We start from the raw sequence: 13,297 nt of genomic DNA, 5'->3' as shown, positions 1-13,297 counted from the left end.
CGGGCGGTGCTATATACGAGGCGGACGAAAGGCATCTTTAATGCTGTAATACGAGAACAGCGCCGTAAATGGAAGCGATGATCCTGCCACCTCATCACTGTAGCCGGCGTATGCAACAGGAATCCCGTTTAGTATCTCTCGAACGTGAACTCTGGGGCGCTGTCAGAGCGTTCTGAAACGGGCTCTCGAACTGCTAGCAGAATTATCAAACCCAGATGCCGCGGAAAATAAGGACCTGCCAGGCGACTCAGCGGCTATGGCATTCTCCTGAGGAAAACGAGGTCTCGCGTTCACAATTCATGGCTGAGGTGGTAAAAAAAATTTAGGTGCTAACACTTAATCTAGTGCGCACCGTGGCGGAGTCTCTCACACGCCCTCGGCCGCTTGCGGAATTACACCCAGTCGATCCATTGATAAAAAGACAGGGTGTCAGGACTTACGTGGGCCGTATCAGCACACCAGTCTTGTAGTGCTCGCAGTGCAAAAGGCTGGCCAGTTGCCAAAATGATAGCAACGTAAAGAATACGTCACACCTCCGTTATCGCCCCATATAATTTGAAAAAGCGTCGGTACCTCGTATGCTCAGTCCAACCGTTTCTATGTGGTAGCTAGCGATGACATTAACCTAGCTTGGATGCATGGTAATAACAAACTACGATTAAGACAGACCGGCTCAGGATAAACTGAAAGATACAGCCTTCGTTACGTGAGTGTCGTGTTTGGTCAGAGAGCCAACGCTATTTAATAAAAACTCGAGCTTGCACACAGTTCGACGAGTTCGCTATCACGGCTGTGCACAGCCTTCTGTGGAATGTGATGAGTGGCTTCTGTCATTTTTTGTAGGTAGCGTCATTATCCAATTGCGAACAAAAAAGGTAGGCAGAACTTAGTCTGCCGAGCATCGATAGCAACGAGGTTCCATGTCAGGTCGTTCGAATTTCCCGCTCTTGCAAGCGAGAGAAACCAAGAAACTCAACGCGCTTCGTTGGGAGGAGAGTGAAGGAAGCAGTCGATTGGCGGGACGGGAAGGTGGGAGGGAAACCTGGAGAGGAGAGCAAGAGAGAGTATAGTTTCGTCACAAGCATACGTCACTACCGGTCGGTGCGCCGTCGTCAAGGGACGAGCAAAAAAGACAGAATCGAGCACAGCGCGCCAACAACCTGCTTTGAAAACCGGAACGCGCCGCCGGAGCCTCACATTTGGCATTCTCCACCGCGAGCGACGCTACGAACTCCGGAGCCCCGAGGCTGGCATTTAATTTCGTTTTCGGCTCCGCGAGTTGATGTTATTTACTAGCTTATTTGAGAATTGTAAACAAGTTATATCGCACTTTCAGACTAACTTTCGGGTGTCGGCTGTTTTCGTGCGTTGGAAAGCTGCGACACCGCGGTTGTGCTTGCAGACGACGAGTTGTGCCGCTCTTTGCAGACGACATCGTCGGCGTAGTCGGTTTCGCTTCTGCGTTTTGGATACCTCAGCGGGCGTTCCCTTGCGGTGTGTGTGAGCGCGGGCCAAAGGACTCGGAGCTTGGCACCCGTGTCGAGGGCAGGAGGCGAAGCATCGGGAAGTACAGCGTCATCTCTGATGCTATCGAGGATCGGAGGACGCCATAAAACTTGGTCAACCATGTCGTCAACCATCGGTGTGCTAGCAGACGACAGCGGCTCGTTCCGCAACCGAGACGGACACAAGATCGCCTGCGTTACTTGGAGTCCCGAAGTTCAACCCAGGTTTGTGTCATTCAGGCTCGATCTCGTATACTTAAATGTAAGTTGGACGAATAAGTGCCTTCGCTTCATTACGATAGCCCGAGCTACAGTTTATTTTCCTTGTTAGACAAGTAGAAGTCAGCATCTAAAAAAAAAAGCAAAGTGTGTGTGTTCATTTTGTTTCTGAACCGCCTTTTTTAAGGTGTCCTCCAGGCTGTATATTTTTGTGTGAATGTTCTGTTCTTACCGACCAGCTTCGATGTGTCTAGAGGTGCTCAATGACTTGCATTTTGTTTTTGTTATGCTAAGTTCTCCGTGAGGCGAGAAATTTGTGTCGCGGCTTACGAGGCGTGCGTGAACGTGTATTTTGACGCAATTTGTCAAAAAGGTGATTTTTGTTATTACTGATACTTCTCGCCTGTCGCACTGCACTTGTATAACCCCCATAGCAACTGTAGTTTAGTGTGCCGACGCTTGCGGACTTTTCTGGTCGACGACATTCCGGAAACGTTATTAGATTGCTACAGGGTCTAAATTATAAGCACTCATATACGCGCAGGACTTCACAATATAATTTAATCCTTTCCTTTCACTTGTGCTTGCTTTGGACACTGACATCGAAATCGTTTTAACGAATTACTGCGCTGTTGTAATGAAAAAGAAGCATTCCATTACTGCTGAAAGTTAGCACCTGCTATTCCTGCATTCCGATAAAAGATCCCGACAGAGATGGTCCTCCTAAGTTCGTAAGCACAGGCCATATCTAGGTGATATCTTTTTTCCTAATGCGTCAGCAACGATTAGCAAAAAAAAAAAGGTCGCAGGCGTAACAGCCATTTTGCTCGAGTCAGCTATACTTATTAAGCAGGGTGATGAAATTGTCCGATACCAGCAGAGGGAGGCGGGGTCATGTGACGTCAAGCCCCATGTTTTGGCCGCTCAGTGAACCTGATGGAAGACGGGAAAAAATAATCGCTGTCCAGACTTAGCGTCTCCGCCTAGCTCCAAGCATGAAACTTATTACATGATTGTAAAGTTCTTTTTGCCGATCTCGTTTACTTTTGAGAGAGAGAGAGAGAGAGAGAGAGAGAGAGAGAGAGAGAGAGAGAGAGAGAGAAAACAGCTTCATCGAAGGATTGAACGCGAAAGCGTGGTACGGGTTCGTGGAGGAAAAGAAGGCCTTTGGTCGTCCTATGACTTTGTTCAATGAATGAACAGGTAAGTGTGTAACGGTCTTCGGCGTTGAAGATATTTTAAGCCGCCAACTTCGAGAGCGACGTTAGTGCCAGCAGCGGTAGTCAATGATGTATCACGGCGACGTAGAGCGGTTGATACTGTCTGCACTGTCGCCAGTGCAAAAGTTGTCAGCGTGTTGCTACCGTGGTGTCGCCAGGTTGTCGTTGTCACCAAGGCCACGCGTCGCGAGTGGCGTGACCAATTCACCCAGGTTAATATGTATTACAGTTCGTGAGAGAGAGAGAGAGGAAAGGCAGGGAGGTTAACCGGAGAAAAAGATCCGGTTTGCTACCCTACGCTGGGGAGAGAGGGGAGGGGGAGGTAAAGCGGTAACAAAGTAGAGATAAGGAAAGAAAGGAGCATACACACACAATCACAATCGGTCGCTGTCACCGCATACAGTCATCGCACAGCACAGTAGCGCTTGCAGCACTATAAACATCTGTTCAGGCTACAGCCGCCTGTCCAATTCTGTCGCCCTCAAAAACCGCAACAGTGCCCCCGTCGCCCTCTGCCGCGATGGCTTGTGATGGCGGCATTTTAAAATAAGTTCCTCTATGAGAGGTCTTCGGTCAAAGCGCGCTATCGCGATTGCGAGTGATTCGTGATGCGAGAGTTCGTGAAATCTTGCCACGTAGTAGTGACGGTGAATAATACAGCTGTAAAACTGTGAATGACGAAACTGACTTTTTTTTGGGGGGGGGGCGCACTTGCGCCGACAAAAGCAACTTACACTCAAAGCACAGCAAGAGCGGCGAACACGGTCGACGATCGTCGATACCTGATATGCCGGTCAAGCGCTTCGGCTTTTATACATCAGTCATCGAAGATTCCCAGAGCAACGGCTGGCACCCGTGTGTCTCCCAGAAAGTTCTACGCAATTCGCGTCGCACATGCAATCAGGGGGGCTATTCTGTAAGAGTCCACCTAGTGGACTGTCCATTTCGGCCGCTGCTGATTGGATGCAGCCGTCCGAGAGAGGAGACGAGCGGCCCTAGCCAATCAGGAACGGCCGAAATGGACAGTCCACTAAGTGGACTCTTACAGAATATACCGCAGTGGATTACACAAGCTTCGGTGGCAAGAGACAGCAGAAAGAACCATCGATAACATTCGAGGAACTTCCTATACACGCGGGCGCGACCCCTGCTGAGCGATAACATTTGTCACACGGTGAAAAGCGGTCACCCCGAAAGAAGATACACAAGTGCGCGTGTCAATATCCGTGCACGAACTTTCACGCGTTGGCCCGCTTTACTCTTTCGCGCCGAACCACCAGACGGATAGCCGGAGAGCTTGCTCCATTCCGTCCGCCACGCAGCTTCGGCTTTTCGAGGTCAAATGGTACTTAAACCGAAGAGCCTGTCCTTCTGCTGCCACTAACTGGAAGGTCTGTCTTCACATTCGTCTCTCAGCCTCGGGGAGGCCACGCTCAAGGCAATTAGGGTCCTTTCTGCACGACCGTGAAGCGTTGCACGCCCACTTCTCGGCTTAGGAGGACGCGAACTTCGCTCCGGATGTTGACCAAAACTTTCTTCGCCTAATATAACTGGGAGTCTACTGTAACGCAACTACTACACGCTGGGCGTTTGAAAGCAGTTTGGAGTGAGACGCCATTCTCGTGTCACCAAATCGTCTATTCGGGAACGCCCCAATGCGAACGCGGCAGTAATGTGCGATATTAAACGGTAGTAAAGCGTGTATCTGTATCTTGCACCTTAAGGTAAACTCGGCAATGTTGCATTGCGGTCGATTCTTTGTTGACTATTTAACGACTTGCGATATAGTAGGAGTAAGAGACTTAATAATATATGGGGTTTTACGTGCCAAAACCACTTTCTGATTATGAGGCACGCCGTAGTGGGGGACTCCGGAAATTTTGACCACCTGGGGTTCTTTAACGTGCACCTAAATCTAAGTACACGGGTGTTTTCGCATTTCGCCCCCCTCTAAATGCGGCCGCCGTGGCCGGGATTCGATCCCGCGACCTCGTGCTCAGCAGCCTAACATCATAGCCACTGAGCAACCGCGGCGGGTGAGTAAGAGACTTGACGAGAAGCAACGTGGGAATTAGAAAAAAAAAAAAAGAAACTGAAGCAGACTGAAGCGCAAAGGGCGTATGAACAAATAGCTCGGCGACCTTGTATTACGGCTAAAGACAAGGCGACGGTATTCCCATATCTTAACTGCACGGTATAATTATTTCTTTCGGTGAAATTCCGTGGAAGAGGGTTCAAGGCTTCGACGGACTCTCCGAATGCAACCGCCTGGTTTCACGCAATGGTGCGCCTGGTCTTTTGGACCGTAGCCAAGACGCGATTCCCGCACGAATCGTTGAGACAGGGCAGCGGTAAAACGTTACAGCTGTACTGCCGGGAGAAAGGGAGGCGAAGCTTCTTCCTCTTTCAAGTCGTACGAAACATATGCCCGCAAAATTATTCTCCAGCCTAAAAAGTTCCTGAAAGAAAACAAAAATGTGCATAGTCGCAGTCGAAGTCGGAAACAACGAAATCCTCGAGAGCGGTACGTCTTCTCTAAGCGACTGGCACTGTTTCCAGTTTGTGCCTCGATTCATGTCAGTTTCTTTTTTTTTTATTGCGATAAAGACTTGGCCTTAAGGCATAATTCTTGGTGCGTATATGTGTGTTATATGTGTTCTGTGAGGCCTGTGTTGAGATCTGCTTGGTACTAGAGCGCTCACACGAGACATGAGTAGATTAACAGAGAGAAAAAAAAAACATACATAAAGAAAGGTAGCTGTCTGAGTCATAATGTTCTGGAGAGATGCTGGACATTCAAGGGGGAAGTGTAGAAGGAAATGATACAGTGGTAACATCGATCATTACAGTGGTGAAGTTCACGAGCACGGGGACAAGAACTGTTTACACCCGGCTCACATCTGAGACTTGTTTCTCCGCATAAGGTCAACGACGGCTCTAATTGCTTTGCGAACATGCCATTTCTTCCTGCCCACGGGATTCCGAGAAGGTTGCTCCCTCAGCTCCAAAGAAAAACACATCCTTAATGGCAGCCCGCCCAGCAAGTGCATGCAGTGTTAGATATGGAGCTGTTTCCTGCGATTACTTCGAGTTCCCCAGACCACATCGGATTGCAGCACAGCTAATTGAGGAATGCAGAAGCAGGAAAGCGCATTCCAGAGGAGACACGTGCAAACAAGTTTGCGGCCCCCAGGTCGTGTGCCGCCGGGATTAGAAGGGGCCCTGGGACAATGGAGCTCAATCGTTCGCCTTTGAAGAAGGCATTTGCCACCGCTGCGGAGCCGAGTCACCGGGACCAGGTGGGCCTCGGACAATGGAGCATGAGCAGCCCTTCCCTTCTCCTCGTTAGAAGTGCATTGCCAGTCTGCGAGGCAAGACCGCAGAGAGCCGCCAGGTGTGACACCGCGACACGGGCGCCTACCATTGGCTGAAAATGGCGTCATCTGAGCGGACTCTCCTATTGGTCGAACATGACGTGCCTTCCAGTGCTCGAAGGGTTTATAAGAAGCCTTCCAGAGAGACCTGAGCATTCTGGAATATTCCCTGATTCCCTGATTCACCTCTCTCGAACTTCTTGCCGCGGGCCGCAGTGTCCGAGTTGCTGCCGGCCCGTAATGACTGTACGAATGTTAAATGACTCTCACCTCCCTGTACATAATGTAGAATAAACCCTCCCAAGTTTGGTTTTCATCCGCGAAGTCCGTCCTTCAACCCCTACAGCAGAGAGGCAGCAACATTAACCAGATGGGAACCCGCCGTGGTTGCACAGTGGCTATGTTGTTGGGCTGCTGAGCACGGGGTCGCGGGATCGAATCCCGGCAACGGCGGCCGCATTCCGATGGGGGCGAAATGGGAAAACACCCGTGTACATAGATTCAGGTGCACGTTAATGATCTCCAGGTGGTCAAAATTTCCAGAGTCCTCCACTACGGCGTGCCTCATACTGAGAAAGTGGTTTTGGCACCTAAAACCCCATAATCTATTTTTTTTTAAATTAACCAGGCGGTAACATCCCGTTTGCTACCCTTCAATGAGCGAGGGGATGACAGGGAGAGGGAAGAAGAGGTAAGGGAACTGTGAATACGGCACGCTTAGAGGAAACCCACCAGCATAACTTCGAAAGGGAAAGCACGACGTGGTGTCGCGGATATTCAAACGTCAAGTGGTATACGAAAAGCGTTCCGACCTTGCGCGATGCTCATTTACATCACGGCAGAATCATTAAGAAGACTCGTCGCCCTCTCGGTAATGTTTCCCGCACGACTACAACTGCAGCGCGCCGAAGTCGCGCCTGCGGTCCGCCGGGCAACCTCGACACACGTCGAAGTCGAGAGTGACCGGATCCAAGTTTCCCTCGTCGCACGTGAAACTCGGAGGAACCGGCCCGCTTCGTTCGTTGCGACCACTGAGAACGAGGAAAGGAAAGAACAACATTTTGGCAGCTCCTGCGTGAGAAAGAAACGCGGCTGAATAATGTTGCGAATGGCAGAGAGAAAATAGCGTTTCGTTCTTTTCTTTTCTTCTTCAGCTAAATTCGCGCAGTGCGATGGGAGCTATAGATAGACCTCGACTCGGTTCGTACGCTTCCAGCGGCTTGGACTGACGTCTGGGGAGGTATTCTGTAGGAGTCCACCTAGTGGACTGTCCACTTCGGCCGCTGCTGATTGGATGGGGCCGCTCGTCTTCCTCCTCGCTCGTACAGGTGCATCCAATCAGCAGCGGCCGAAATGGACAGTCCACTATAGGTGGACTCCTTCAGAATACCTCCCCTGCTGTCGAAGTAACGGTCACTAAACTTGCCGTAACCCCCAACAGGGGGTATTCTGTGAGAGTCCACTTACTGGACTGTCCATTTCGGCCACTGCTGATTGGATGCAGCTGAACGAGCGAGGAGGAATACGAGGGGCCCCGGCCAATCAGCAGCGGCCGAAAATGGACAGTCCACTAGGTGGACTCCAACAGAATACTTCCCCAGTTAGACTCTCGAAACGTCCCTCTGCCCACCCTTCATTGTATGGAAGACGATGACAATACGATGTCGTAAGCATCACTAAGTAGCTGTTCTTGAAGAAAGATGAAGGTGACCTCTGCGGGAAGCTGGCAGCGGCAGCGTTCAATGGTTGCAGAACCGGAGGGGGCAGTCGCTGAAATGAGCTGATTTTTAAAAAGGTGATATCGCCGGTTTGCCCTCTAGCCTGCTATTCCTTCTGGAGATTACCGGTAACAAGCACGTACGGTCTGCAGTAGGAAGGACACAACCAAAAGAAAAATCGCGGTTTCGCAGGAGGCCTAAAACAGTGGCAACGACAGCAACCGCGGTATACAGGGTGTCTCAGCTAACTTTGGCCAGAGTTAAAAAATGTGCCGATGCACCCTAAGACGACGCGACCAAATGCCTATTGCTCACTTTTGTATGCAGTGTGTCACGCTGTCTTTTCGTATATTGCTTAATTAGATTATTAGTCGAGAATAATTAACCAACCTCTGAAGCAACGAAGTTATACAAGCAATTCCAATTGGGAAGTTGTAGAGCGCTTTGCAAAACGTCCGAATATACAGTTTCCAACCTTCTATCGATTAAGTGTTGTTGTTTTTCAGCTTACTGCGGATGCCCGCGAAATACAAAAATACACCACTTGACATATACCCGCTTTTACGCCGTGATTGCGGCGTTCCCAAACTGTCCGCGTACGAACGAACAAAGCATCTATAGTAGGGCGCTTAAAAGGCGACAGGGCAGTCAAGAAGGCATTGGCTGCGCGATTTTCGCCTGCGATGTGCTTCCCTCCCGCCGTATCGTGATCTATAGCGACAAGCAGACGCAGCCACAGACGAGCTAGCCACAGCATTACCACGGAACTCTGCTTTGCAGATGGTGAATTTTTTTTTTTGCGCCGATTTCTTTGTACCACAGAGACCGTGGGAACGGCGGCGTCTGTGTCTACATTTTGGGTAGCGTCCACTGCAGACACTGTAGGTCCACTGTAGCCCACCCAGGACGACTTTGTGGGCTTCAAGATGTTGTATTCGAGAAGGTGATATTGTGCGCCGCGTGAGCAAGCTGCTGTCGCCGTAAAGGAGTTAGTCTAGCCGGAGGAATCGCTTAACTCTGTGTCCGCCCCCCCCCCCCCTCCCCCCTTTACTTTTGTACGCCATCGTTCTCCATCGATCTATAGGGACTGCGAGATCGCTGGACAATCGTCGAATGACCATGAGCAGGAACGCGCGCGAAGGTTTAATTGCGCTCCTCCACTAGACGTCCTCTAGAAGACCTTTACACGAAGTCTCGAGCCGTCTGCGGCAACAAAAAAATGTGCCGCACGTTGCGGCGACATCGAATTGCGAGGTCTGCGGTAGTCGCGGGGCACGTGAACTTGAGTGCATAATGTTATTCACGTTGCCACCCGTATGCGGCATACTAAGTATGCAGGGAAAACACGGGGAAGGCCGGAGATGCATGGTAATTCAAGGCCATTATTCAAGGTCATTCAAGGCCATTCAAGGCCAGTCAAGGCTTATTCAAGGCTTATTCAAGGCCATTCAAGGCCAAATTTGCACGCGGATAACAAACCCCTACAAAACTGAGCTGCACATCCAACCTACGCCTCTGTAGCTACGCACTGGCACTGCGATACGCGCTATGCAAAGGTGGCTACTCAATATTTTTTTCTTTTTACGCTCAAGGATGCTGGCCCCAGTCCCAAGGCCGTAAAACAAATTGTCTGTACAAATATCTCAGGTCAAACTACACCTCCAATGAGATCCGATGAGAGAAACCGTGCTCTAAAACTCTCTATTAATTATGACCATCTAGCGCGCGCCGTAATATCTGACAAGAGAATTAAGGCATCGATAACAAACTCACGGTGATGCGACTTGCCTTTGCCGTTTATATTTATTTGTTCCTGGATGTGTAGGACTTTATGCTGTAGATTTCTTACCCTGTGACATCGCTTTTCATTTTTTTGTCTACTTCGCTATTGCTTTATTTCCCCCTCCCCTCTATCCCCAGCATAGGGCAGCAAATCGGATCTACCCCTCTGGTTAACCTCCCTTCCTTTCCCCTTTCTTCTCTCTCTCCCTCTCGTACTATATATTTTCTTTGTATACTGTTATTTCTACTATGATAAAAGGGGTAGCCGCCACCACTGTAGCGTGACTACATTTCTTTTTATTTTCATTAAAAAAGACATCAATAAGTATTAAAGCTTACTTCATGCACTCCTAGTGCCGTTCTCGTAGCTATCACGTCGCTCACAAGTCGCAAAATATACAAAGAAAACTTCATTTGTCCCCATCGATTCAATCTTACCCCTTCAAAAGTAAGGGTTTGAGCGGTGAGACACTCCAAGCACCCTTTATACACTCTTAAGGGTGTTAAAAAAAACGTCTGCGTAGATTTCTCGTTTCCCTATTGTAACGCCGCTCTTTACGGTCGTGGAACAGCGTGAAGCTTTAATTCAGCGCACAAGGACGAACGCGCAAGAAATAACTACCAGACGTACTACGTGACACCCGCTTCCTCGCTTGATGCATATGGCAACGAAATCTCCTTCCCCCTCCCCTCCCCCGTTACGTGAGAGAATGCTCGCGTGTGGCTGAAGTCAGGGAGTATCATACGGCGTTCACGTGGGAAGCTGAATAGGCGCACGTGGGAACCACAAGTGTGTGTGCGCGTATAGCTGAGACATTCCGCCGCGAAAGGAAGCGTACGGTAATGACAGTGGCGTCGATGATAGCGTACGCATCGCACAATGGCGGGTTCCTAGATTGCGTAACTAGGTGTGGAAGGCGACTAACTAAACCGGCGATTAACGCGCGTCAATTCAACGTGTAGCTTCGTTACCAGCCATGCCGATATGTGCTCTTCGAAACCGTAGCGCACGCCAATTGATTTAGCAAATACAAAAAAAAAAGGACGCGGCTTAGTCGTTTCTAGACTCGCTGAGGTCGTTGCGGACTCTGTGGCTGGTTTTTTTTTTTTTTTCACGACGCCAACGACCATACCTGCCAATACGGCATCATTAAAAAAAAAAAAGAACTTTCGACCATCTGCGTCATGAAAGCAATTTACCCGTGTGCGATCGAGAATTAACAGTCGTCGTTGGGAGTCCGCGCTCATAACCTCGGGGCAAGAAAAACGGTTCACATTCGAGATGGCTCGTAATGAAGGCGCCACATTTGGCTTGTTACGTCGGAGCGAGCTCAAACCTTCGAGCCTCGATGGTTTTGACCTTGAAGTGGGCAGAGGCGCCATAGAGATATTCTGCGAGGAGGCAAGAAAGTCGTACCCTGGGGGTGAGGAGGAACAAGAAGATATTCGGAAGATGTGGCGAAACTGTATATAAAGGAAGTTCTTAAGTGTCGATAAATGTCGATAAAAAGCAGCAGCCGCAGATCAAGCCCGGCACGCAGCTCGACGAGTTTAGTGCGAAATGCTCCGAGGCTCTACCTTATACCGGTTCTCAGTATACGAATGCAGTGTGTACCCTACTGCTTGTACGCTTGAGCTTTGTTCCGTGGTGCGTTAATATGTACACTGTCAAGCTGGCGTTTCGAGCCAATCACAGGGAGCACAGCCTCCCCGTTGTCCAATCAGGGGGTACAAGATGGCGGGATTTCGCGGTATCGAAGACAGGCACCGGGGGTGTCTAATTTTTCGATAACGTCGGAAGGAATAGCCAGCGAAATTTGCAGCTGGGAACGCGCCTCATCTTAAATTCATGAAACTAAAATCAATTCAAGATTCACAAAGTTTTAGCGTACACAACTTCAAAGCACAAATTGTTTATGCCTGGCCTGTTAAGCAGAAGGTCTTTTTGTTTGTTTGTTGCGCGTGTGTTTAGCAGAGTTTGGTATTATGTGATGCTGGGCTATTATTTCTGAGTTCAGCAAAACTGTTCATATGAAATAATTTAGGTACGGTGCAATGTCAGCGGGAATAACAACAACGATCAAGCCGGCCCGATCGGTGCACGAGAGCGGTCGATGTTTTTTTTGTTCCTTTCTTTTTTTGATTTCGCTTCCGCGATCTGCCGGCTGCGGCTGGGCAGCGCTCGAGGAATGTTATACATTGCCACTGTCGAACTCGGAACGTTTTCACCACGTGTCGTTTACGTTCGTCTGTTCCCGGATGTACAGCTACATATACGGCCTCGATTACCGCGACGCGAACAGGCCATGTTGTACAGTTTGATGGCCCAGCGTCGCGTTTAGCAAGGAATGGCCAACAGCCCCATGTGCGACCCTTGCAGCTGTGATGATACGCTCGCACACACTACCTGTGTCTGCCCGAGCTGTTTTGCCGAGAAGCAAGCAACGTGCAGAGTGCGTTAAACCGATTGGACGATCGTCTGCTATCAGAGCTAAACGTTCTAGGCCTGTGCGCCCAGACAGACTCCGCGCAGAAGGCTTTATAGTCGCGCTATACTAAGATTCTCGCGGGGCACGGGCCTTAAAGATAGTCTAAGAACGCCGTCTGCTACCGCTCTGTAGCGTACGCGGCTACTTTGTTTGAGATCGTCTGTCTTTCTTTCTCTCTTCCCTTTCCGTTCTCCCTTTTCGCTCCCTTCCGACCGTACAGGGTAGAAGACCGAACTGGTTAACGACTTCTGGTTAACCTCCCTGCCTTTCTGTGCATCCTTTCTCTCCCTATCTCAAATTTAGGTCAGCTCAAACAAAGAACGATATAACGTTACAAAAAGAAGTCCTGTCGAGCTCCCGCACTGCTGACGAAAAACTGAAATGAGTCCATTGCACGTCACAAAACACACATAGCACAATTACACATTTAACAGGGATAGGCGGGCTAGTTGGTGGTCGATATTGGAATGCATCATGTAACAGCACAAAAACAAGGGACAAAGAAGGAACACACGAGACTTGTGTTCCTGTCGGAACACACAAGACGCGCCTGTCTTGTGTGTTCCTTCTTTGTCCCTTGTTTTTGTGCGGTTACATGATGCATCACAATTACACGCAAGTTAAAATAAGCGCACTGTACGTCACATCAAGCGCACATAACATGGCAAGTAATGCAACTAATGATGCTTTAAAAAATAAGTAAGAGGACTTATCTCTGTGGCCAGTGCGCTATGTATTTTCTAGCAAGGGAAATGATTTCTTGAGCGTGCTTTCAATTCTTACAATGGCGCCGGGATGGCTTCCCTCGAGCTCTGCAGATAATATATGAGGAAAGGTTCGTGTAAACATGGCTGAGGAGCTTACGCCGAGACCTCGGAGGAAAGCTGTGTAACTTCTGCAAGGTGCTATTTTAGTGGCGGAAGCTTGCAAAACATTATGGCTGTGGTATTGTGGGAGTGGCGTTGCCTTCCATCAGCGTCGTCAGGAACT

At 49.5% G+C, this 13,297-nt stretch overlaps 1 protein-coding gene across 3 annotated transcripts in view; it reads left to right on the top strand.

Annotated features, from left to right (window-relative positions):
• Positions 1-13,297, top strand: part of LOC139060893 (monoglyceride lipase-like) — a 105,828-nt gene that overhangs the window by 5,065 nt on the left and 87,466 nt on the right. For all 3 annotated transcript variants that reach the window (XM_070540166.1, XM_070540167.1, XM_070540165.1), the window contains exon 2: positions 1,429-1,730. In XM_070540166.1, coding sequence (XP_070396267.1) covers positions 1,585-1,730 — 146 coding nt within the window. In that variant the 5' untranslated portion in view covers positions 1,429-1,584. The remainder of the gene's footprint in view (positions 1-1,428; positions 1,731-13,297) is intronic.

The sequence above is a fragment of the Dermacentor albipictus genome, chromosome 6, assembly GCF_038994185.2.
Source record: "Dermacentor albipictus isolate Rhodes 1998 colony chromosome 6, USDA_Dalb.pri_finalv2, whole genome shotgun sequence".
NCBI classification, from domain to species: domain Eukaryota; kingdom Metazoa; phylum Arthropoda; class Arachnida; order Ixodida; family Ixodidae; genus Dermacentor; species Dermacentor albipictus.
The sequence above is the reverse complement of the archived record's forward strand: the minus strand, read 5'-3'. Positions and strand labels throughout refer to the sequence as shown.